The 27,344-nt window shown below is 41.1% G+C and overlaps 1 protein-coding gene across 2 annotated transcripts in view; it reads right to left on the bottom strand.

Annotated features, from left to right (window-relative positions):
• Positions 1-1,668: 1,668 nt before the first annotated feature.
• Positions 1,669-27,344, bottom strand: part of Usp20-33 (Ubiquitin specific protease 20/33) — a 32,734-nt gene continuing 7,058 nt past the window's right edge. Inside the window, exons 3-21 of one of the 2 annotated variants that reach the window (XM_073092301.1) lie at positions 20,285-20,389; positions 19,437-19,569; positions 18,696-18,846; positions 17,851-17,938; positions 17,309-17,401; positions 16,661-16,763; positions 15,854-15,920; positions 15,074-15,171; positions 14,260-14,407; positions 13,647-13,767; positions 12,597-12,725; positions 9,615-9,730; positions 8,929-9,107; positions 8,369-8,555; positions 6,745-6,858; positions 6,355-6,498; positions 4,732-4,858; positions 3,725-3,853; positions 1,669-3,045 (exon numbers count right to left, since the gene is read on the bottom strand). In XM_073092301.1, the coding sequence (XP_072948402.1) occupies positions 2,497-3,045; positions 3,725-3,853; positions 4,732-4,858; positions 6,355-6,498; positions 6,745-6,858; positions 8,369-8,555; positions 8,929-9,107; positions 9,615-9,730; positions 12,597-12,725; positions 13,647-13,767; positions 14,260-14,407; positions 15,074-15,171; positions 15,854-15,920; positions 16,661-16,763; positions 17,309-17,401; positions 17,851-17,938; positions 18,696-18,846; positions 19,437-19,569; positions 20,285-20,389 (2,781 nt within the window). In that variant the 3' untranslated portion in view covers positions 1,669-2,496. Of the gene's footprint in view, positions 3,046-3,724; positions 3,854-4,731; positions 4,859-6,354; positions 6,499-6,744; positions 6,859-8,368; positions 8,556-8,928; positions 9,108-9,614; positions 9,740-12,596; positions 12,726-13,646; positions 13,768-14,259; positions 14,408-15,073; positions 15,172-15,853; positions 15,921-16,660; positions 16,764-17,308; positions 17,402-17,850; positions 17,939-18,695; positions 18,847-19,436; positions 19,570-20,284; positions 20,390-27,344 lie in introns of both variants that reach the window. The other variant, XM_073092300.1, reaches the window with a different exon arrangement.

Raw genomic sequence — 27,344 nt, forward strand, 5'->3', positions numbered from 1 at the left:
AGCCTAATTAATTTGCATGTTTGAAGTATAGAGTATTTCCGAAACATGTTTATTACATTCAAAACTGTCAAGCCACACAATTAATTCACATTCAATATGTAAAATTTACTTCCGATAATGACTAAATTGTAGCTTGATTAGTATCACCGAGAACCCTCGCAGTAAACCCATTGAATAAATTATAAACATTGTACCTGGTTTATAATAAAAGATGTAATATTATGGTCTTCATTGTAATAAATATTTTGAACAACAATATGGTATTTTTATATTACATTTTCATTTCGTATTTATAGTATTATAATTATACAGGGTGTTCCGTAAGTACCACGACAATATTGGGGAGAACACAGATTAGGGGCTGACCTCTCAGAGAAAATATAACTTAGTAAAAGTGTCAACGTTTTTGAACTATCAATTGTTTTATAATATAAAAAAAATGTTGTTTGTCGTGGTATAGTCCGCGTAAAACTGCTAGTCCGCTCTGAATATAGAAATGAATCGCGTTGCCATAGCAAATTGTATGACTACACCTGCTCGCAACAATTTCATAGTGGACTAGCAGTTTGGCGCGGACTATACTTACGGGACACTATATAGTAGCAGAATACTCTTGTAGAATATATATAAACAGGTTGGAACAACAAAGTATATTTCTGGCCTACTAGTAATGGTGATAATTATGCCCAGCAGTGGGATATTACAGGACTTGCAGCCTACTATACATGTGTAGGAATCATATCCTGAAGGATTATGTATTACTTAACATTACACATTAATTTCCTGACTTTATTATATAGGTTAAAATACAAATAAAACATTCAAGACTTATTGTATTTTCAAAATAAGTTCTCATAATTTATTTATTTTGATCAACTTTGATATAATACACCTAATCAACAACTACAAGAAGCAGTAGTAACAACTTGATAAAATTTTCGAAAATTTTCAATTTCATCTATTCCACATTTTTAGAACATAATTAGAAATCAAGCATGAAACAATGCTGGAGTGGAATTTTAATTGCCAAAGTTTACAATATCAATACTTCGTAGACATCATCTATAATGGAATCATTATTTAAATCGTTTATCCAATTCAAAATGGTGGTCTAAAGGGTTTGCGTATTTTTTACTGATTTGTAAGGTAGTGGAGTGAAATCAGCTTCTGCTAAAACTACAACCCGCAGTACGTAGTGGCGGAGCTTAACTGATTCGGACGTAAAAAGTATACGAGCATGCACTCTCATCAGTTTAAGAGGATGCACGGGCGCTTTTTAAGATGGTTTGTAAATTTTAAGAATAATACTATTTTCTATGACAAAACTGTGAACGAAGTGTTCTTTATTCGAACAATCCATTAAGAATTTATAGCTTGGCCCTTAGTATGAGGTTTTACGTTTCGACAAAAATGATTGATTTTGTTTTTCTTTACGTATTTCCCATATATTTCCCATCAGTTCTGATACAATCCGCTAGGGGCGCTGACTGGAAATGTATGGGCAAATGCGTAAACAAATACCAAATCAGTCATTTTTGTAAAAACGTTAAAACTCATACTAAGGTTATTAATACCAAATCAGTCATTTTTGTAAAAACGTTAAAACTCATACTAAGGTTATTGGACTGCGACATGATGGATGGGAAGCAAAAAATAAAAACAAATGAATGCAGCCAATAAAGATGAAATATATTTTATTGCTGATTAATTCATTAACAAATAACACATAGACTTAGAACCAGAAATAACAAAATAAATACCTAATCCACGGTAAAACAGTGAAACGAAAGAAATGCAGTCGGAAGAAGTCTATAAACATGAAATTTCTATACACATAGTTATGGTTAACTTTACATACAATTTTACACAGATATACATTCAATACCGTAAATATACAGTTCAGTGATTATTATGAACGACACGGCTCCATTCAAGTACCTAATTCACTATACCTGAATTTGAACTAAATTAAAATTGTACTAAAAATACTAACACCGTCCCGAGCGGGCGAGGCCGTTGTTCGAGTATAGTTATAGAAAAAATATCGTTCAGTGGTAACGAGACGGCCTCAGTCGGAGCCCCATAGATTAGTAAAGATTACTCATTCCTAACAAGAAAATGTAACCAGTTTCGACAATTGAAGTTGTCACTGTCATCTAATTTCGTGTTTGAAAAATATTAAAAAACATGTAGTTTTTAGAAACGATATTTCTCCGCACTTTTTCTCCGATTTCGTGTTTTTGCACCACTTAACTGCGCATTTCGGCATTGTTACGAGTAAATTACACCATGACAGCCATTAAACGGCTGACAATTCCGTCAAGCCATTCTGTTTAAGCCATTTTAATGGCTTCCTTCAATTACAAGGCGGTGAGATATCTATACTTATCTATGCGGAGCCCGGTAAATGCGTACCACCGTTCAGGAATGTCACTCGTGCGCGGTTCCCGCGGCACCCCGTCTCAGTCTGTGGACGAACTGAAACGCTAGAAAAAATCATTTCACTGTCCGTCTTTTGATTTTTCTCACTTTACCCGCCTTGGGTTTGTTTTTGAGGGATATACTATCTAAATTTGGCAGTTCTGTGTCGGTGAGCTTGCGGTGTACGGGGTTGTCGTTGGCGTCGTGGTCGGAGTCGATGCCGTTCCTCATGTCCTCGTCGGAGTCGTAGTTGCCGTTGGGCTCGTGCCGCTTGTACTGGAAGCGTCTGTAGCTCACGTCCTCGTCCGATTCGGCGGTGGCCCTGTGCCGCCTGTTTATGTTTTGGAGGGACTGGTTCTTTTGGAGTTCCCCGTGCACGGCGCGGATGTTCATTTCGGAGGTGGATTTCGAGCAGTACTCCTCCTTGTCGGACTCTGAGTATTTTCGCGAGAGCCGCGTGAAGGGTTGTGAGGGTTCGGGCGGCTGGGCGGGCGGCACGGGCGACTTGAGCACCACCTCGGGGCCGCCGCCGTATATGTCGGTGAAGAACCTCCACAGCTCCTCGCTCAGCTGAGCGTGGTCGGAGCCCGGTTTCAGCGTATACGTCTTTTTGCCGTCGATCTCCTGTAAATATCACGAATAACCTAAGTTGACTTGGTTCAATATCGTAAACCAAAAAAAGCTGAATTTATGTTTGCCTTTCGCTTGTTGGCATGTGTGAGTGAGAAAGCGGAATTTATGTTTGCCTCTCGCTTGTTGGCATGTGTGAGTGAGAAACAAAAAGTTGAGGTGTCCACTTGCCAGCCTGTCTGGCGGTTTAGTTATAAAAAGATATAATCGTTGTGGTAACAGTGATAGTGTAGTGCTAAAACAATTCAGCATTTTATCCTGGGGGATCGGAGTTAGCATCCAAGACACAACCCCTTGATTTTTTAGTCAGTGCTTACTGATTTACCGCCAGTCCCACGCCCGTTCTAACCAATCTTAACGAACCTTACCTACCTCAAATTTCGAACTGTAGTAATAAAAATTGGTTAAAAATAATAATTATCTATACTAATATTATAAAGAGGAAAACTTTGTTTGTTTGTTTGATTGTAATGAATACGCTCAAAAACTACTGGACCGTTTTAAAAATTCTTTAACCATTCGAAAGCTACATTATCCATGAGTAACATAGGCTATATTTTATATGAAATATATTTGATATATAAATTTGGCGGTACAAAGGCGGTACAAAGTTTGCCGGGCCAGCTAGTTATCAATAAAGTGCGTAACCGGCGCACTGTTAGTGCGACGGTACCTGTTCGAGCACGATCCCGGTGTTGTCGAGCGGCGGCGGCGGCGAGCGCGTCTTGTTCCGCACGAAGGCCTGCCACTGCCGGAACCAGTGCATGCTGATCGCGTATATCGCGTGCGGCCGCTCCTGCTCCTGGAAAGTATATAAAACACACGTTAATTCGTTAATTTTATAGATTGAGGAGATAGGGAGATACTCTCCGCTAATTTATGGTAGTTATGGAACACAATATTACTTTTTAAAAATCCATTTTTTGCGTCTACGTTAATATACGGCGTTCGTCGCAAACACCAAACGTGTACAGACGTTTAGCTTGATCAAAGTTATCCTAAAAGTGCTTTTAACCTACAAAAATCAAATCAAATACTCTACCCACATATTGGAAATTGTGAAGGTTTAGCAAGCGTGCCGACGTGGTATTATAATTATGTAATAATGTCTTACTTAACAAGGGAAACAACTGGGTAAATGTGTTGAATACGAATTAATATTATTACAATGTATTTAGTAAATATGGAAATTATGTATGAGAGTAAATGATGCATGAATTAGTATGCCTAGTGCTTAGGGAACAGGACATTCTTACTCCGCTTTATAATTATGAATCCACTCAATGTTTTGCCTATTAAAGATCGATATTTGACAATTTCTTCATACTAGACATTGGTAAATCCACTCGATGTTTTGCTTATTAAAGATTGACATTTGACAATTGTCAAATCTTCGTACTGGATATCGTAAAATTTCGATCTTTGTGATGCAATTATTAACAACGGACATTAATTGTGACAATGCGACGTCGGGCCTAGTGGGTGGTTCGTATAATTTAGATTTTTGTTACATTATTGATTATGAACAACAGACATTAGTTATGACAATGCGACTTTGGGCCTTGTGGGTGGTACGTCAAATTTTGATCTTTGTTAGACAATTATCGATTATAGATAACGGTCAATTATAACAACGAGACGTTGAGTCCAGTGAGTGGTGTTTGGTGTTTCATGTGGTACCTGGAACAGCGTGTGCAGGTCGGCGAACGCGGCCAGCTCGCGCGCTCGCCGCGCGCGCAGGCGCTGTGCGGCGCGCGCGCACACGCCGCACACGTGCGCGTGCGACACCGCCGGACCGCCGCCGAACCTGCGAAACCGGGAATATATTTATATTAGTAGGTATTAACACGTGTGCTAGATTCCCTATAACACACTGTGATTGTGCGCGCGACACCGCCGAACCTGTCATATGAGGATTATGTCGTTAGGAGTGTATTGTGGTCTATTTCAATAAAAACAATCCGTTAAAAGATGAGAGATCAAAGGTGATAGAAGCCTTGATTTGATTTGATTTGATGGTTGATTCCGAAAGTACCTTCGTCGCACTTATTTATACCTATTTTGAAGGTTAATTACAGGGACACAGACTTATTTGATGCGTTCCAACTAAGTCCTCAGGAGCAACGCTTGTGCAGTTATCTCAGATAAGAATCCATCACGTGAAATGCATGCTCCTTTGCTATTTCAAGTACACGAAGTTGTTGTCGTCGCTCGGGCCGCACGCCCAGTGACGTCACGCTCGGGCCGGACCTGCGCGGGCACACAACGTACGTGTCGTGCAGGAACTCCCAGAGCGGCTGCGGCAGGCGGGCGGCCAGCGCGAGCAGGTGCGGCGCGCGCTCGGGCCGCACGCGCAGTGACGTCACGCTCGGGCCGGACCTGCGCGGGCACACAACGTACGTGTCGTGCAGGAACTCCCAGAGCGGCTGCGGCAGGCGGGCGGCCAGCGCGAGCAGGTGCGGCGCGCGCTCGGGCCGCACGCGCAGTGACGTCACGCTCGGGCCGGACCTGCGCGGGCACACAACGTACGTGTCGTGCAGGAACTCCCAGAGCGGCTGCGGCAGGCGGGCGGCCAGCGCGAGCAGGTGCGGCGCGCGCTCGGGCCGCACGCGCAGTGACGTCACGCTCGGGCCGGACCTGCGCGGGCACACAACGTACGTGTCGTGCAGGAACTCCCAGAGCGGCTGCGGCAGGCGGGCGGCCAGCGCGAGCAGGTGCGGCGCGCGCTCGGGCCGCACGCGCAGTGACGTCACGCTCGGGCCGGACCTGCGCGGGCACACAACGTACGTGTCGTGCAGGAACTCCCAGAGCGGCTGCGGCAGGCGGGCGGCCAGCGCGAGCAGGTGCGGCGCGCGCTCGGGCCGCACGCGCAGTGACGTCACGCTCGGGCCGGACCTGCGCGGGCACACAACGTACGTGTCGTGCAGGAACTCCCAGAGCGGCTGCGGCAGGCGGGCGGCCAGCGCGAGCAGGTGCGGCGCGCGCTCGGGCCGCACGCGCAGTGACGTCACGCTCGGGCCGGACCTGCGCGGGCACACAACGTACGTGTCGTGCAGGAACTCCCAGAGCGGCTGCGGCAGGCGGGCGGCCAGCGCGAGCAGGTGCGGCGCGCGCTCGGGCCGCACGCGCAGTGACGTCACGCTCGGGCCGGACCTGCGCGGGCACACAACGTACGTGTCGTGCAGGAACTCCCAGAGCGGCTGCGGCAGGCGGGCGGCCAGCGCGAGCAGGTGCGGCGCGCGCTCGGGCCGCACGCGCAGTGACGTCACGCTCGGGCCGGACCTGCGCGGGCACACAACGTACGTGTCGTGCAGGAACTCCCAGAGCGGCTGCGGCAGGCGGGCGGCCAGCGCGAGCAGGTGCGGCGCGCGCTCGGGCCGCACACCGCCGTGGGCGCACACGAAGTCGCTGTTGTCGATCGGCCCCGGTTCCGCCCACGTGTTGAATCTGTACATTAAACAGCCAAATATAATACTGAATGAACCCATACACCTGTCGCAAACTCCAAACCTCTACAAAAGCAAAACGTGTAGATGCATCGCAAACGCAAACAAACAAAACTAATTTATACTAAGACTATAGTAGTGAACTTTAAATAAAAAATATTTAATATGTACCTATATTTTAGTACATATATTTTAGTACCCAAACTAGAAATACATGTGTAAATAAAATACACTTTATTATACTCACTTATTTATCCATTGCTTAGAAATGTAGAATTTGATATCGTTGGGTTCAACCGTCGCCGATTCTAGGATTTCAGCCGCTTTCTGTCGTAGTACCGTCATTTGGGGGTTGACTTTCCTGGAAATAAAAAAAGACATTATTATGTGACTATTATTAGTGATACGCACTGAATTGATACCAAACTTCGCGATTTAGTAGTAGAATACAGCTAAGAGGCGACCGGTAAATTCGATTTCGGTCTTCACGGTACTCCAAGACGGTAGTTTCGCGACTCTGCTCGTCTGTTGGAGATATATAACTAGAGTATTAACTTAAGTATTTATTGGGCGTATTGCTTACCTCGAGCCATGCAAGTCCTGCACGTGCCCGCATGGTAAACACTTACGTGTAGAACGGCATATAGACCCCGCACGTGCATGTTATGCGGCGCGGCGCTCACCTGTAGAACAGCACGTAGGCCTCGCACGCGGCGAGGTGCGCGGCGGGCACGCGCGCCACGCTCGCGTGTCGCAGGCGCTCCGGCCGGCGCGGCGCTCACCTGTAGAACAGCACGTAGGCCTCGCACGCGGCGAGGTGCGCGGCGGGCACGCGCGCCACGCTCGCGTGTCGCAGGCGCTCCGGCCGGCGCGGCGCTCACCTGTAGAACAGCACGTAGGCCTCGCACGCGGCGAGGTGCGCGGCGGGCACGCGCGCCACGCTCGCGTGTCGCAGGCGCTCCGGCCGGCGCGGCGCTCACCTGTAGAACAGCACGTAGGCCTCGCACGCGGCGAGGTGCGCGGCGGGCACGCGCGCCACGCTCGCGTGTCGCAGGCGCTCCGGCCGGCGCGGCGCTCACCTGTAGAACAGCACGTAGGCCTCGCACGCGGCGAGGTGCGCGGCGGGCACGCGCGCCACGCTCGCGTGTCGCAGGCGCTCCGGCCGGCGCGGCGCTCACCTGTAGAACAGCACGTAGGCCTCGCACGCGGCGAGGTGCGCGGCGGGCACGCGCGCCACGCTCGCGTGTCGCAGGCGCTCCGGCCGGCGCGGCGCTCACCTGTAGAACAGCACGTAGGCCTCGCACGCGGCGAGGTGCGCGGCGGGCACGCGCGCCACGCTCGCGTGTCGCAGGCGCTCCGGCCGGCGCGGCGCTCACCTGTAGAACAGCACGTAGGCCTCGCACGCGGCGAGGTGCGCGGCGGGCACGCGCGCCACGCTCGCGTGTCGCAGGCGCTCCGGCCGGCGCGGCGCTCACCTGTAGAACAGCACGTAGGCCTCGCACGCGGCGAGGTGCGCGGCGGGCACGCGCGCCACGCTCGCGTGTCGCAGGCGCTCCGGCCGGCGCGGCGCTCACCTGTAGAACAGCACGTAGGCCTCGCACGCGGCGAGGTGCGCGGCGGGCACGCGCGCCACGCTCGCGTGTCGCAGGCGCTCCGGCCGGCGCGGCGCTCACCTGTAGAACAGCACGTAGGCCTCGCACGCGGCGAGGTGCGCGGCGGGCACGCGCGCCACGCTCGCGTGTCGCAGGCGCTCCGGCCGGCGCGGCGCTCACCTGTAGAACAGCACGTAGGCCTCGCACGCGGCGAGGTGCGCGGCGGGCACGCGCGCCACGCTCGCGTGTCGCAGGCGCTCCGGCCGGCGCGGCGCTCACCTGTAGAACAGCACGTAGGCCTCGCACGCGGCGAGGTGCGCGGCGGGCACGCGCGCCACGCTCGCGTCGTCGAAGGCGCTCCAGCCGGCGGCGCCGCGCGCCACGCACGTGTAGTGGCCGCCGCCCGCGGTGCCCGCGTGGCAGATCACCGCGCACAGCGCGTACCGCGTCACCTGCGACGTGCACTCTGATGGACAGACAAATTATACTCGATTATTTTATGTCGAAATATATGGTACCATATACCATTAATTTATGAAAAGAATTAATTACAATTAAAATACTTTATTAGTAAACAGTGTCTTATAAAACTATTTATTAGATATATATTTATTTTGAAAATAAATGTTATGTTTATTATTGTGAAAATAATTATTATTATAATGAAATTATAGCAAATTTTTACAAGCGCTCTAATATATATTCTAAAACTGTTCGAGGAAAGAGATTTACACTCTTAGTAGCTAGTTTCTCTTAACAATATTCTCTTATAAACCGTCTTCACGCCGTTGTCGGCTTGTTGCTGGAGAGGGGGGAGGGGGAGCGGAGCACACAGTTACCCTTGTGCGTGTAGGGCGCCATGTTGAGGTCGTGCAGCGGGAAGGAGACGCGCGCGGCCACCTTCGCGCTGAACATGAGCTCGTGCCGGAACCGCTTCAGGTGCACGCACAGCACCTCCGGCAGCCGCACCACGCCGGACATCTTCACGCCGTTGCGCAGCTTGTTGCAGCGGGTACAGCTGGTAAGAGGACAAAATACACATTGCTGTAGAACAACGTTTAGATATTAGCAAAGTACAGACGAATAGACACGAGTGTATAAATTATAAATAACAAACTAGGTGTATTCGCCGCGATGCTCGTCTATTCTCCGTGGTATGTATTTTTTTAATGCCTCTGTACTCATCTACATATTCGTCATTGTCCGACGAATAATTTGTCGAATGACATTTGCTGAGGCACACCGCCTCTCACATTTTTAGTTTGTGATATTAGTGTAAAAGTATTATTAAAATACAAATTGAACATGAAACATTCCAGCTAACGCTTACTAATATTACTATTGTTTTTTTTTACCAAAAAGGATTTGAAAATTTCGATCCTTGGTTGACAAAAATGTATCACAATCAGTAATAACGGGCATTAGTGCATACGAACCACGGACGGCCATTTAGTTTTTTTTTCAACAAAATATTGCACGAGACCTTAACATTGAAATTAAAATAAACATAAATAAATCTTATTACCTGTACATATTATCGCCTTTAAGTTCGTCCGCACTGAAGAACGCCGCTAAACAGTCCTGTAGCGACACCACCGGCCCGTAGAACCACGACCGGAGCCAGCCGAGCAGCCACCACACCTGCGAAAACTTCAATTATATTCAATTTTCTTTATTTGTAATGTTAAGCGTTTATTATATTGACGTGTTAGTTTAAAATACATATTATTATTAGTATATACTTTTATACAAAGTTTCTGTGTAGCAACGCATCTATACGTAGCCGATGACCAGATCAGGTGGACTGCATGTTTCTTTGGTATTTCGTATGACATACTTTTCAGAGGCTTTCGAAATTAATCTTCAGGAATAGCAACATATCTGTGGCCAAACTCAGGTAAGTCACTAATCTTATCTCGGCTTGAATATAGATGTCCATGGACGGCAGTAGCCACTTACCATCCCCTGATCACGTTTAGACGAGGCATCGTTGGATCTTAAATATTGATATCCATCAAGAGCTACAGCGCGTGCCAAAAATGACCATACGTGTGTTTGCACAACGAATCGGATCGAACTGGTTTATTTTACTTTTAACGTAATATAGTACACATGAAAAACATAGATAGCGTTACTAGCCTATACAGGGTAAATTTTTCAAACGGGCCTTCAGGGCCTAAAAATGGCGGTAATTTACTTGCCAAACTATTACTTTCTCATACTAAGCCGTATGTCACGGTTATAACATCGAATAATTAGTCGATTAACCAACAAATTCTTCAATGGTATGACTTACGTATGTTTCTAAAGAATTATACATAAATCATTTGTTATGTATAATCATTAAGGATTAGTATGGCAATGTATGGAAAAATATGTATTTTCTTCAAAATTTTCCTTTTCCTTTAATTTGTCACATAACATTACTTTCCAGAATTTGATCCTTATAAGCGACACTATCAGATGATGTAATAATATAGAGGGTGTAATTTTTTTCAAAATGAACTCGTTCGATTCCCGGCTAGGGAAAAAGGTACGTTAAAAAAGTAATGATGCAGTTTTAGTTTTTATCAAAATCGGCCTCGTAACTCCTTTCAGCAGTTTTCGCTAATCCTTATAGTTTCGGATTTGGCCCTGAAGGCCCGTTTTAAAAATTCACCCTGTATAGTGAAACTGCGTATTATCGTTACAATATTTGATAATACGAGTACTAACAATGTGTCATACATATACATGCAAATCCATACATACACCTCAGCAGTTGTTTAAAAAAAAATTTAATAGAATTTTTATGTATAATTTTAATTCTGCTTGTAGTAAAAATACAATATAAAATTAATTTGGGACAATATTCTAGTGTGAAATTATTACTATTACAAGGTGTAAAATATAGATATGGTGGTAATGCATTACATAATAACCATGGGATATTCCATAAATATGTGTGAATGAAAGTTATAAATCCAACCACAGATTATTCTGTTTTAAGCAATTTCAAAAATGCTTCAATATCACATACCAACTAATTTCAAATTGTCTTTTAAAACACTCTATTTACCATTTTTATATGGCATATTTAACAAAAAATGCCTTTAATTTTTCATTTACATAGTATTATGATCTTTTTTTAGCAAATACAAAATGTAAATGTACTGTAAGCGACTTTAAAATTTTGTAGTTTTTAAATCAATCCGGCTTTGTAGTATGTTGTTATACATTTAATGAATTTTAGTAGTCCAGCTATTGCTCCGATGCTTCCACAAGAGAGAGGCCCCCCATCATAAAAAAAAATATATAGAAATTTCAACGGACAATTTTTTTTTGTAACAAACACACATAACACCGATTCATACATTATTTGTTGAAATAATTTGATTAATTGGCAATATTTTTTTGAGATTTGACGGAAAAAAATGTTCCTTTGTCGATAAATAATTGGGGGCCCGCTCCGGCGAGATCCCAAATGTTTCCTGAGCTACGCGGCCACATACCATCCTCCCCGGGGCCTGCCTGGCGACTCGGCCTCCCACTCCGGCCGCCCGAAGCCCCGGAAGGCCCCTTTTTAGTCGCTTTATACGACCGGGGGTCGGTATCGACCCGCTCGCTCTATTCAGGCCCCGAAACTACGGGGACAAACGAGAACCTAACCTGATGACCTTCATACCATATGGATGATTATATATATATGTATGGATGATTGATGAAAGTAAAGTCCGGTCGCCGAGCAGAAAGAATTTCGTACACTTACTAGCTATCTCTATCGCTCGTGCGAAGATGTTTGCCGTCCCGGTCGCACAGAAGCGATTATCGCCGTTCACACAAATTGCATACATTTGGTCATATAATTTAGGCTTATTTTCGTGATGGTAGGTACTATTCAGTCGCCCTTGATTTTAGATATTTGAAATATTTTTTCGACATTCCATATTTTTTCATTTTATCATTAATACTATTTATAAATTTTACAAATTATTCATGTATATAAATTATTTAGTTATCGTACGTTTAAAAGTATTTAACTTTCCAATTACGTGTTAAACGTTCATACAAAGTTAGTTCAAAACTTTAATGACATTAGGATGGCATGTGTCAAAATGGGCCTATTAAATTGTTACGTATATAATCGCTAAAACTTCGCTTTTTTCTAATTTATATTATAATTTAAATTTAAATTACTATTTTCTTATTCTACCACTTTGCAATCTATACTAATATTATAAAGAGGAAAACTTTAGTTTGTTTGTTTGATTGTAATGAATAGGCTCAAAAACTACTGGACAGATTTAAAATAATCTTTCACCATTCGAAAGCTACATTATCCACGAGTAACATAGGCTATATTTTATATGAACTATATTTGAGGCGGTACAAAGTTTGCCGGGTCAGCTAGTACTTTATAAAGATGTACTTTACAGAAAATGTTTATAACCTCTGGCAGTTGGTCACAAAGTCATTACGAAATTCTTCCTGCTCGGCGACCGGGCTATAGTAAATAAACGAAACATACCCATGACTCCTGCGATCCTTGTTGTGTGTGGTGATTCAGGATCGGTTGTTGGCATCGCAGCACTGCCAGGTGTTCCCGCGACGGGATCGGTAGGGAGAGGTCCTGGAATGTTTCTACACGCGTCGACACCTGAAAACACAGAATAATGATTGAGAACATTTGATATTTTATATATTGATGTTATTAGTTGTAGAATTCTACTATTGGCCTTATACATATACTACTGATAGTATTAAACTAAGATTTCACGTGTGGTAGAATCTGTGATAGCCTAGTGATTAAGAAACTCGGCCTCTCGATCGAGGGGTCCGAGGTTCAAATCGCAGGCATGCACCTCTGATTTTTCAAAGTTATACGCGTATTAGAAATTAATTATCACTTGCTAAGCGGTGAAGGAAAACATCATGAGGAAACCTGCATACCTGAGAGATTTATAAAAAAAAAATCTCAAAGGTATGTGAAGTCTACCAAAACGCACTTGGTCAGCGCGGTGGACTATGGCCTAATTCTTCTCATTATGAGAGGAGACCCGTACCCAGCAATGGGACAGTAATGGGTTGTTGATGATTGATTGATGATGATAAGAATCTGTGAAATGTGTTTGTGTGTGTGTGTGTATGTGTGTAGATGAAATCATAAACATTTAGACTCAGTCGTCAATTGATCAATTAGACATCAGTTTGTCTGGCCAGTGATCAAACCTGATACCCTCATGACGAATCAGTTAGTGTGTGTGCATGTGAGTGCGCGCGCGCATCCTTCTTTTGGAAGTGCGCAAGTTATAGTATACAGGGTGAATTTTTCAAATGAGCTTTTAGGGCCCCATCCGAATCTAAAGGAATAGCGAAAATATTGAAAAGAGTTACAAGGCCGATTTCATAAAAAATAAACTGCATCATTTTTAGTTTTTTGTTTGTTCCGGATTTAGCCGTAAAGGCCCATTTAAAAAATTCACCCTAGATATGCGTGTCTGTGCGCCTATCTCCGTCTTTATGTGTGTACACGCGTGCGTGTGTTGTGTGTGTGTATTATTAATAATTGTATACCGACCCTATTGCAGATCAAGCACTGCACGGAGGAGAGCAGCTTGCCGTCGAACACGTCGGAGATGATGCTGCGGTACCGCGTGCCACTCCCGTCACCACTACCACCGCTGAACGTCCCGGATTTACTGTGGATAATACATTGCATTATTCAAAATTTATTGATGTATCGGCTCATTAGACGTTAGATAACTTGAATTTGATTTGATTATTTTGTGACTTAGTTAGGTTAGGACTATCCCTGTAGTACCGGGACCAGAATAGGGCTACGGTATCCCCTGCCTGTGGTAAGAGGCGACTAAAATGGGCTTCCGGGCAACAAGAGTGGGAGCTCAAACCGTCCAGCAAGCGTCACTAACTCTCGTCAGCGTCAGCAAGCGTCAATAACTCGGCGTCACTCTCATGGCGTCCGGTACCTTTTTAAGGTTTCCCCCTCGTCAAAAAAAAAAAGGTTAGGTTAGTATGAGAATTGTATTAGAATGTTTATAACCAGGGCGGCATGATCGCATGAGCGATGAAGCCCTTTATTTGTAAATTAAAAAAAATATATGGACATAGTACTTATGTAGGGGTCTTTTTTTTAAATAGAATGTCCTCTTCGCAAGTGATGTACTACTAACACGTTGGTGTCGGGCCTGTCGGGCCGGTCGGGCCGGTCGGGCGCGTCGCTGTTGCCGCTGGAGCAGGTCTCGTAGCGCTCCTCCGCCTCGCTCGAGCACGACAGCTCCGACTCCGAGCCCACGTCGCGGGCGCCCTCCGCGGCCGTCCCTGAAAGTTATCTTATTGTTCATATTTCAATAGTAAATCATTTTTCAAAGTGTGGGGCGTATCCCCCTTTTTGCGTGGAGAAACCTTGCTCGATTTCTTCTAAGTTGCGAGGGCAACGAAGCTTTGCCGGACTCTTAAGAGTCCTCGCCAAACTTCGCGTCTCCCATGAACATAGAAAAGCAACAGTTAATTGAAGATATTAGCGGGACGAAGACAGCGCGCACCTGCGCGTAACAACTTCAGAGCGGACTATAAGTTTGGCACGGACTATACAAGTTAAAACCTTATGGTATTTCTCTGAACGTCCCTTGTTGGACTGCGGGTACGCTATTAACATTCGTTCACGATTCCGATGGAATAAGTCGTGACCCCCTAGGTGAACGCAGTCTCTATAAGGAATTAAAAATAATTTCCCAAAAATATATTTACTAAAAAATGTTAATTAAAGGACGTTTGTATGTATTTAATTGAAATAAAACGACGTCATTTAGTAAAGAGGCTAGGCTGTTAATTAAACGGCTAATTAGTTTCAAGGTATAGTTATCGCCAAATTGCTAGGTCGCTCTGAAGTTGTTGCGAGCAGGTGTAGTCATACATTTAGCTATGGAGACGCGATTAATTTCTATGTTCAGAGCGGACTAATACTTTTTCGTGGACTATACTCACCGTTTACTTGTTGTGTGAGCACGTTGTACGCGAGATGCTGCGTGCCGGCGAAGCTCGCTGATCTCTTGTGTCTCGAGCCCTCCGGTTGAGAGTGTATCCTGGATCACGAATGTTTATCTTATTTCACAATATAATTGATAAATGGCTTTAGAAATTACTTATCATATATTTAACGATGAATGAAAATATTGTGAGTAAATCTACACGTCTGGGATAAGAAAATACATTCTCCAAAACTGCGCCATGTATTCCTGATCAGTCGTTGGAAACCTTTCTGACTACGTAAAACAAATCCAATTGACCATGTGCTTAGACGGTTCCAAAACTCAGGGTCAATTGGAATATTTTTATAGCTAAGTTTCCATAGTCGGTGTTATAAATTGTAAAAGTGTGCAAGCGTCCAAGTATAGAAGTGTACAAAGTGTCTAAATATACAGGTATACAAGGTATACAGGTAAACAATTGCAGCAGTTCAAGCATAGAATTGTACAAGTGTCAAATGTGCAAGTACCTAAGTTAACAAGTGTAGCAATACAAAATTAAATGAAGAAATGTTCAAGATTCAAATGTCAGTTGTAAATGTGTGCAAGTGTCAAATAAAGTAGTGCACAAAGTGTTTTAAGTAATAGTATACAAGCATCAAAAGTGAAGTGTCTAAGTAAATAAGTGTAGAAATGTTCAAGTGTCAAGTGTCCAAGTGTAGAAGCGTGTGTGTACAAGTTTGTACAAATACAATTGCCTATATGTAGGTGTGTAGGAGTACACAAGTTTTTGTATTACCTGAGGTGTCCATCATCGTGTGCAGGCGAGCGGCGCCGCACGCGGGCGAAGTATGGAGCGTCGCTTGCTAGAAAAAAAAACACATTTTATATGAGAAATATGAAGTTAAAACTTCTTTGTTCACACCCTAACAAAAAGGTCAGGACGTTTCGAATTTTGAAAGAAAGAAAGATTTTATTCGGATAATTCCAAACAGATGGAATAACAGAAAGAGACAAAAAAATAACATAAAACAAAAGAAAAACAAAAACAACAACAAAAGGACAATAAAAATATACATTCAATTATTACTATAATCTGTGTAGCAACGACCGCGAAAAGGCCGAATTTTGTTACGGAAACGGCATGGTTTACAATAAGAATATGTTTTGTACAAATAATTTTGTAATAGTTCTTTTTGCGTGTGTACACGCGTATCCACGCACTGTTTTTAGCTTTGGTCTGTTTTGTAGAATCTTAAGTATAGTAGCCACTCCCGTAAAAGCAAAGTATCCCTTGAAGGAATAATTAACCATTTAATTAACACTTCTATGCAAAAGTCATAGATAAGTATAGATATCTCACCGTCTTGTAATTGAAGGAAGCCATTAAATGGCTCATGTGCAAACACACGAAATCGAAAATAAAATGCGGGGAAAAATCGTTTCATTCGTAAATGATCTAAAAACTACATGTTTTAATATATTTCAAACTCGAAAATAGATGACAGTGACAATTTCAATTGTCAAAACTGGTTACATTTTCTTGTTAGGAGTGAGTAATCGTTACTAATATATGGCAAAAGTATGTAATAAAATGGTCACCTACCACCAGAGGAGGCCGCCCGCCGCCTCATGTGCACATTCCTCGACTCCTGGTGGTCACCATCAGCTTCCGAACCGAGCTTGTCTTCTGGTGCGCTGTCCCACACCTACAAAATATTAATTATTTTATACAAAACTAGCAGTACCCGCGGCTTTGCCCGCTTTTTGTTAAATCATAATAAAATATAGCCTATAGCACTCCTGAATAGTGTGGCTTTCTGATTGTGAAAGAATTTTTATTATCGGTTCAGTATTTCCGAAGATTAGCCCTTACAAACAAATAAACAAAATTACTAACTTTACCTCTTCATAATATTAGTACAGATATATAAGAGTAGTAGATGAGCATTCAGTCCATCTGATGGTAAGTGGCTACTGCCACCCATGGACATCTGTAATCAACCCCAGATAAGATTATATTCCTACCTGAAGTCGGCAATATACGCGCCGCTACCCCTGAGGACTAAGCTGGAACGCCTCAGAAAAGTATGTCTCCCTTACCACATCCTTCAAACCAGAACACAGCAGCGGTTAACACTGCTGTTATTAGACAGAAATAGGAGTGGCAGTGGTGCCGCCGGAGTCGAAACGTAGAGAATTCTATCACCTTTAAAGAATGGTGCCAAAATTCATAAAATAAAATGGCCCTTACCGGTTCTTTGAGCTCCTCGTGAAGCTGATCCATGAAACATCTTAGGAACTCCTGAGTATCGTGCTGATGATATCCACGGAACATAGGATGTACCTAGAACAAAATTCGTCATTGGATTAATGACTAGCGCCCGTTATTAATAACCAATCTATCCGCCGTTTCGCTTCATATTAAGCAAACAACAATTATATTAACATTAGTGTTAACTACTAGTATTATAATCATGAAATGCAACATCTATATTGTTAGAAATATATTCAAATTATATAATAATAGCATTATTTTAATTAATTACTTTGTGTTATTTTCATGATTATGTTATTTTTATAATAATAAATGCCCATTATTATAGTCACTGGCTGGTACTATTATATTAGTTAGAATAAAAAAAGAAAAAGAGAGCTGTTGACGTTTGAGTTGTATTTTTACGCGGTAATAATAAAAGTTGTAAATAGGATCCAGAAATAGTTTTATTGTATTAATTTCGGAAATGGGTTAATCTCAAAATATAATAATTATTACAAATTATAAGTGTTACTTACATTCCGTATACCATACAAAATACCGTTAGGTACAACATAGCCTCTAGTTTTTCTACTCCACATTTCTTGGATTAATTTTTGGTATGCTCTGAAACAAAAAAAGAAGGTCATAAGACACCGCTAACCACATATTTTGAAACATTTGATATAAAACATTTGAATAAGTTTTTAATTAACATATTTTGTGTAATTGTTATAGAGCTGATTGATATTATGATGGTCAAATACGAGTATTATTTTAATGCTTCATTGTTTTAGTATTTTTTTTTAATAGAGTATGGTTTAGACTATAAATTTCTGTGATTTTGTCCACGACTTCTCCGCTTTGAAGCAAACTTGAGCGGACGGACTTGTGGAATGGGAGGGGGGATGTGTATTATGGGTGGGGGATATGTGATCTTATATGTGTGTGTATGTGCAGAGGGGAGTTAAATGTGTGAATAGAGGTGAGTACTTGTGTTAATCTGGACTTTGTGTGAGCTTCATATAATTCATGGAGTGTAAATGTGATGTGTGAAGTTCAAGCGGACAAGTGGTGGCGGTAGGGGCGGTCCGCCCCGGGGGGCCCACAAACATAGTTGCTAACTAGCTAAAAAAAGCTCCGTCTAAACAAAACAATCTGTGAAATGTGAATTAGCGAAAAAAAAGTCGCTGGAATGTAGAATATTCAGTAATTTTGTAAAATCAAATAAACTTTTGACATTGAAGGCCTTCATTTAACTTTCCGCCCCGGGCCTCCGATGACTTTAATCTGCAACTGGTGCGTAGGTGGGGGCAGGAGGAGTTATGTATTTGTGTATATGATAGGTTGTATGTGAGGGGGCGGTGCATAGACAGCGACGTACCGACTGAGTCCCGGCTTCTTGTCCCCGGCGAGCACGGCGACGGCGGCGGCGCACTCGAGGAAGTACGACGTGAGCGGCTGCGTGTTGCTGAGCGCCTGCAGCGCCGCGTTCATGTAGCACGTGTTGCCCATGTTCTGCAGGCCCACCAGCCCTGGGGGAACACCCATTGTTGTTAACAAAAATACATTCTGCATGTTCGACTATTATTCAATCTCGACGTCCCCTGCAATTAGAGGAAGTCTATAGAAAACTCCACTTATTATTGCTAATACTTATTAATGATTACGGTGGCAGAACCCTTTGTGGTTCGACTCCGGCGGCACCACCGCTACACCTATTTCTACCAAATAACAGCAGTGTTAGACGCTGCTGTGTTCCGTTTTGGGGTGTGGTAAGGGAGACAGACTTTTCCGAGACATTCCAGCTTAGTCCTCAGGGGTAGCGGCGCATCTGTGGCCGACCTCAGGTAGGAATATCTAATCATATCTGGGGTTGATTACAGATGTCCATGGGTGGCAGTAAACACTTACCATCAGGTGGACTGCATGCTCGTCTGCTACAAAAAAAAAACTAAAAATAAAAAAATAACTTTAAAATAAGCACAGGTCCCCATACAACAAACTACTAGTGGTACGAAACCCTCCGTATCCTATTTATTCTTCATGTTCCACTACTAGCCCACCTTTAGGGGATTTAAAAAATTGTATAAACGGGTCAAGTAGTATGAGTATGTTTCCTTACCCCTCGGCCGCGTCTCATCATCGTAATCCATTTCATCCGGATCCAACTCCTCATCGTCCGCCACGCTGATCCCCGGCGAGCCGAGGCACGCGCTGGGTGACGTGCCGTCCAGGGACGTCGAGTCTGGACTCATCTGGAACCGATTGTTATACAATAGAAGCATACGAGACTCTAGCGGACTTAGGGGGGGGACTTATAAATCTATGACACATTTGTAGTTTTGTAAAATCAAATCAACTTTTTGCACTGGGGGCCTCCAGGCTCCATTCAACTTTCCAAGGTAGTGTACGTGGATGCTGTCTGCTTGATAAGTGACCTGATAAGAACAATTGGACATCTATAATCAATCTCAGATTGATAGGAGGTAGGTCACATGTCGTGGCCATTAATGACGACTAAGTTGGAAGTGTCGGAATGCCTCATTTGAGTATATCCCCCTTACATCTCTTTTTAAATCAGAACATTGTTGCATTTAATACTGTTGTTTAAGGGCAAGAATATGTTTATTATGGAACTACATCTGGATTGGGTGGTAGAATATTCAAAGAAGTATTAAAAATATGTTTGATATCAATACTCTTGTTCATTCAACATAACAAAATATCTCTGGGGTCAGAAACCCTGAGTAATACTTGAGGTCAGCCACTGATAGGTTATTGCCCCTGAGGACTAAGTTGAGGAATGTCTTCTATAAATGTCTCTCTCTTACTACACGTACTTGGCACTGCTGTCACAAATTGCCGCAGAGTTGGCGCTAACTTACCAGAAAAAGTTTTACCAACCCCAGCAAGAAGTGTGACTGAAATTTCGTCCATCCTCTAAGGATGTAAATAGGGGATGAAACTTACCCTCCCCTGCGACATGGCAGCTCTGGCGTGGACCTCTTTCTCGCACAAATAACACCATATCCTCTCCGTAGATAAGTTCATATGAACACAGTGGTGGGGGTAAGTCTGCGAAAAGAAAAAACATTACATTTATCATCATCATCATCATCAACCCATTATAGTCTCACTGCTGGGCACGGGTCTTCTGTCAAAATGAGAAGTATAGTCCACCGCGCTGGACAAGTGCGTATTGGAAGACTTCACATAACTTTGATTCCACTAATTTATCACATAACATTACTTCCCATCATTTGATCCTTATAAGCAACACTATCAGATAGTGGAATAATATAGAGGGTGTATTTTTTTTTCAAAATGAACTCGTTCGATTCCCGGCTAGGGAAAAAGTTATTTTAAACAAGTAATTAATTTAAAAAACCAAAAACCCGACTGCACCACAAAGGCTGAAGTAGAATTTCCAAAAGCAGTGAAATAAGTATTTCATTATTTTTATCCAGAAAGCCAATACAAAGATTCATAGTAGGTGTCTGCTTCAAAAACAAAACATGTTCTAACAATATTAACCTATTTTATCCTCGTAGTGCTCATTTACGCTATATAAAGAACCTATGTGTAAAATTCCAGCACGCTTAAGTTCAGCGGTTTCCCTTTGCGTTGATCTCTGGCACAGCAACTCACTCATTTAGTCAGACAGTCATCTCGATGTGTATATATGTACTAGCTGACCAGGCATACGTTGTGTTGCCATATAAATAAAAAAATGTTAAGGGCGAACAACCCTTATCACTTAGGGGTAAAAAAATAGATAGTGGCCGATTCTCAGACCTACTGAATATGTACATAAAATTTGGTGAAAATCGGTGAAGCCGTTTTGGAGGAGTACGGTAACTAACACGAGAATTTTATATATAAGATATATTATATAATGTATGTGTAATCTTCTCTCAATTTCCTTTATTTTGACACCCTACTCGATAGGTTTGGTTATTTTTTTTAAAACGTGTTACTATTTCGCGAGAAAAATTCACCATTTAAGGTCTATAAAATATATAACTTCAGTAATTCAAAGTTTCGGTCATTATTTTACCTCGTTAGAGGTACAATTTCATTATTTTTATACAAAAAGCTTGATACAAAATTTCATAGTGTTTGTTTCAAAATTGACGGTTGTTCAAATGAACTTTTAACCCTTATTTAACCCTCTACGGGGTTGATTTTTCGGAGGAGGATAAATAAGTGTGTCCTTGTTCCTATCCAGAAAGCCAAATACAAAATTTTATAGAAGTTGCTTCAAAATTAAAGGATTTCAAAAAAACAGTTTTTCCCTATTTTACCCTCTTAAGGGTAGAATTTCCAAAAGGCCTTTCTTAGTACTTATTCACGCTATATAGAGAACCTATGTGCAAAATTTCAGAACTGTAAGGTTCTTGGTTTAGGCTGTACGTTGATTTCTGAAAAATGAAAAAGTCATTTAGTTAGTCAGTCAGTCAGTCACCTTGCTGTTTTATATATATACAAATATGTTTTTATAATCTCCGTTTAATTTCCTTTCATTTGATACCCTACTCGATATGTTCGGTTAACTTTTTTTTTTAAATTTGTTACTATTTCGCGCCAAGAATCCGCCATTTTGATTTTTTTTTTACTAACACCTATCTAAGGACACTCGGGTCATTGAGACAAATATAATGACACCTTAACTGTTGAAATTCATCCAGCTGTTTGTTAGATCGGATCAAATAAAGAAAGACAAACATACAAGATACGCGCGAAAAACATAACCCTTCCTTGGCAGTCGGGTAAAAAGTAATGATGCAGTTTTAGTTTTTGGAGTTTACTCCTTAAGAAACGATTTGAGTTATAAGGCCCGGTACGGAAATTTTATGAGGAGTAAAATCAAGTGTAACACGAAAAGTTGAGGCGTAACGGTAACCAAAATATGAATCAAGAGTGCTTTTATTAATTTAAAATACAGTAAGTTCAAATCCCATATGAAAGTAATTATTACAATAAAAATAATTAGCAATATATAAAACATTAAAACGTCATTAACTAATTTGTTTACATTTTTGCATAAATTAAGTTATAGGTTTGATCATTTATAAACACTGTGAAAAATATGAACATTGGCGCCATAATATGATTAACAATCTTTTATGAACGTTTTTAAAGAAGAGTAACATATAAAATCAGTAAGCAATTGAATAAGATATAATATTAGCAAAATAAGTTTTTAACATAAAGAGGCTTTTGTAAGTTACTGATATATTAATTTAACTTATAAAAATGGATGCATTATTGATCAGCACCATCTATCAACGATAAACGGGCAAAATCAAAACAGTATTATTTAATATTTATTACAGAATTATTGCTAATGAATTATGTTCAAAATAAGTTATATAAAATTAGCAATACGTTTTAAATGAATTCTAGAATTATAAAACATTCAGAAACAATCCAAATTACATATAATAAGATGTTTATTGAGTCTCTATAAATTTCATCCGTAAATTGCAACAAGGATATTTTATAGATGGCAAAGAAATTATAATTATTAAGATTTAAGTTATAAAACGTTTAACATTGTTTTAAATATAAATAATTATATTATATTAAAATTTACTTTAATATAAACAATTATATTAAGTTACCATTATAATATTTGGAACCAAAATACATAGATTGATAAACTTGCAAACTTACAATTTATAAAACTTGCCACTAGATGGCGCTATTTTATATTATTTTGTAACATACTTTATGTAATACGCATTATTGAAGTAATATAAATAATCCGAATAATTACAGATATATGTTTGTTTCTCTTATCATTTTAGCAGATGCGTTCATTTACCTACCCTTTTTTCTATTCGATATATATCATAATTATCATTCGTAAGGAGTAAACTCCAATCGTGCGTCGTAGCTGACACACACACACTTTTTATCAAAATCGGCCTCCTCCTCCTCCTCCTCCTTTCAGCATTTTTCGCTAATGCTTATAGTTTCGGATTTGGCCCTAAAGGCCCGTTTGAAAAATTCACCCTGTATAGGGTTTTCTTAAGGTTAAATTAATATTAAGGTATGCGTGGGATTTTAACCTAGGACCATCGATCAAGAGGCCGAGTCTCTTAACCACTAGGCTATCACTGCTTTTACATGCATGTATAAGTTATTCAAGAATAGCTTCAGTATTTATTTTCTCTGACAATGCATTCTACGACATCTTATTCTTTAAATTTATATATATTATACGTCTACTTTCATTCTTTTCATTATACTGCTACTCACCAGCAATTAAACAGACTCTTATTAACATAATATTTAAAAAAAAAGTATTAAAGTAATTAAGTAACATGAGCATAAAATATATTATCTACGAGTACACTATAAAATAACAATGATAATGTACTTAAAAAGTAATTAAAATGTTTTATAAAATTAAGTTTGTTTTCATGTCGACGGCTTGTATTTGATATTTTTATATTTCATGATATACGATTATAATTATGTTCGTTTACTTATTATTGAGTAGGTAGGTATAGTTATCACCAAACTGCTAGTCCGCTCTGAAGTTGTTGCGAGCAGGTTTAGTCATACAATTTACTATGTCGACGCGATTCATTTCTATTTTCAGTGCGGACTAGCAGTTTTACGCGGACTTCACTAGTTTCGATGGGTACTCGCAGGCCGGAAGGCTTAGTGTGTGTTAATCTATACTAATATTTTGTTTGTTTGGTTGTAATGAATAGGCTCAAAAATTACTGGACCGATTTTAAAAATTCTTTCACAATACGAAAGCTACATTATCCACGAGTAACATAAGCTATTTTATATGAAATATATCTAATAAATAGATTTTCAGGCGGTACAAAGTTTGGGTTCAAAGTTTGGGTTCGGTAAAAGTTCGGGTCATCTAGTTTTTAAAATATAGGTGAAGCAAATGAGTGTGCAGTCTACATGATGGGAAGTTGACATTGCCTGCCATGGTATCTGTGAACTCCACATAAGATTAGAGCCCTACCGGATACAGGCCACGCGTTGCGTTATTACCTCTATGACTAAATTGGAACGCCTTGTATAAGTATGCCCCCCTTAGCACATCCTACTAAACAGCAGCGTTTAATACCGCTGTTATAACTAAGTTTATTATTATTGTTCCTATCGTATTCTATATTGCTTTTTTAATTGTCAATCATTTTATTTAATGTTAAGTACGTAGTTGTTTCAGAATGTAGTTCAATGTGATATGTCTAGACAATGTATAAGTGTTCAGTTTGTTGGTGTAACCTAATGATAAATAAATAAATAAGGCAAAAATAGGTAGAACACTATGGTGTCTCCAGTGTAGAACCATAGTGTTCTACCACCTTCATATTTAATGATTAATAATAACGATAATAAATGGTAATTAATTACTGTTTCTAATGTATAATAATACTATACATAATCATTCTAGTATGGTGTTCGCTGCGACTATTAAGTAAAGGACCTTCGGTCTTACGCTGATGCGAATCTGAGGCAATTTCTTAGGGTTCCGTACCCAAAGGTGTTAAAACGGAACCCAATTACTCAGCCTCCACTGTCTGTCCGTCTATAACTGGGCTCTATCTCCTGAACCGTAATAGATAGTCACTTGATTTTTTAACAGAGTAGGTACGTATAACGATGGCCGATATAACAACAAATACTAAAAATAAAAATAGCTTCAAAATATACGGGGGTCGCCATAAAAGAATTCGCTATTTTTCGGCGTTTTCGATTTATGTATTGAACTGTAATAGATAGACAGTTCAAATTTTCTCAATACAAATACTAAAAATAAAAAATAAACAAATGAAATTTCGGTGGTAGGGAACCCTTAGTGCGAGTTCGTCTCGCACTTGGCCAGTTATTTTATTTCAAGTCACGTGCACGTTAGCTATAATTTATCAGTGTAACGGCGAAGGTAAACAGCTTGAGTGAATCTATATTATCAACTGCAGTAATGTCAAAGGTGGTTTAAAAATGGAAGTAGGAAATAAACTGTTCAACACTTGTAAGGTCATTGGACGAATATAATCCACGCCAAATAGCATAGGAGCCTTCTCTAATGTAATCATCTATGAATATACATATATTTTTTTATAATATAGGAGTAGCAGACGAGCATACAGTCCACCTGACGATAAGTGGCTACTGCCGCCCATTGACATCTGTAATATACCTCATAGGATTAGATATTCCTACCTGAGGTCGGTACTACAGATGCGCCGCTGCCCTTGAGGACTAACGCTGTTTGTCCACTGCACCGTCACCGAGCTGATACCGATAATTAATCACGGCGCCGAAGAATGTACGCTACTTCGCCGTCATTAATTATCGGTATCGGCTCGGTATCGGTGGTTGGTGGACAAACAGCGTAAGCTGGAACGCTTCGGAAAATTATATTAAGTAATATTTTCATCCCCTATTTTATCCCCGTGGGGGTAGAATTGACCAAAATCCTATTCTTAGCAGATGCCTACGTCATAACATTTACCTGCATGCGAAATTTCAGCTCGATCCGTCCAGTGGTTTGGGCTGTGCGTTGATAGATCACTATGTCAGTCAATCACCCTTGAGTTATATATATTTAGATAACAGAATGCCTTGACTAATTAGTTATGATTTGGTCCGCACTACATCGCCGCAGCGCCACCTACCTCGAATATCACCTCGATACTCTTTACTCCTGATGACCCTAAAGGATAATGGATCAAAATGTTTAAAAACGTATATTGTCATCGGATCTTGATGATTGTGGAAAATTTGAACTAAATTGAGTTCGATTTAAATAAAAATCGAGTTCAATGATTCCGTTACATACATACATACAGGTCAAGCTAATAAAAGCGTAGTAAAAATAAAAATTAACTTGTTTCAATTGGTTAGCATACATATAAATAGTGTTTGTCACACATTTTATTAGCTTACATTAAACATGTGGAGTTGATTTGTATTCGTCTCTTGAACTTTGAAATGTTACACAATGACTAGGGAATATATTAATATGAAGCTAAATCGATACTCGTATCAATAGAGAACTTCTATTGTTTTTCACTGCGGAGAGTCAAGTTTTTCTTATGATGTATCTCGAGGTTTGTGTTTATGTATGTATGTCTTACTCTTTGGGACACCCTATCGCTGTTTGTCCACTGCACCGTCACCGAGCCGATACCGATAAATAATCACGGCGCCGAAGTAGCGTACACATACATTTACTATGGGATGACGGTGATCGGGTGATGGAAGCTCGGTGGACAAGCTTCTATAGTAAATGTATGTACGCTACTTCGGCGCCGTCTTAATTATCGGTATCGGCTCGGTGTCGGTGGTTGGTGGACAAACAGCGTATAGCTCAAACGGTTTGACGAATATTCACATATGAGGTGTTTTTTTTTTATAATATAGGAGTAGCAGACGAGCATACAGTTCACCTGATGGTATATGGCTAATGCCGCCCATAGACATCTGTAATCAACCACAGATAAGATTAGAAATTCCTACCTGAGGTCGGCCTCAGATGCGCCGCTACCCCGGAGGTCTAAGCTGGAATGCCTCGGAAAAGTATTTCTCCCTTACCACAACTTTCAAATCAGAACACAGTAGCGTTTAACACTGCTGTTATGAGGCAGAAATAGGTGCGGCGGTGGTGCCGCCGGAGTCGCACCACAAAGGGTTCTACCACCTTGAACTCAATCGTTCGATTCTTTTAAATTGTGGGAGTGACAGGCATACATAGTTTTCTTCTTCAGTTAATTATTTTTCAATCGTCGGACTTTGTCTCTACATAACATCAATATGTAAAGTATCAAAATACTTAAAAATAAGAATATGTAGTATAGTATATTTCATTAAGTTTCCGTAAATATTACTTTGTGTATATTATACACATTATGTATTCCGTAATAACAAAAGTGACCTTTATAAAAGTTATACATTTTAATATGTATGAGATTCTTAATTTAAATATACTGCATTTGGTTAAAACGTAATATATTGTGTTTACTAAATAAACAAAGGCAAATTATTAATG

The sequence above is a fragment of the Epargyreus clarus genome, unplaced genomic scaffold (genome assembly GCF_041222505.1).
Source record: "Epargyreus clarus isolate Ecla_fem2 unplaced genomic scaffold, WU_Ecla_fem_2.2 ptg000035l, whole genome shotgun sequence".
NCBI classification, from domain to species: Eukaryota; Metazoa; Arthropoda; class Insecta; order Lepidoptera; family Hesperiidae; genus Epargyreus; species Epargyreus clarus.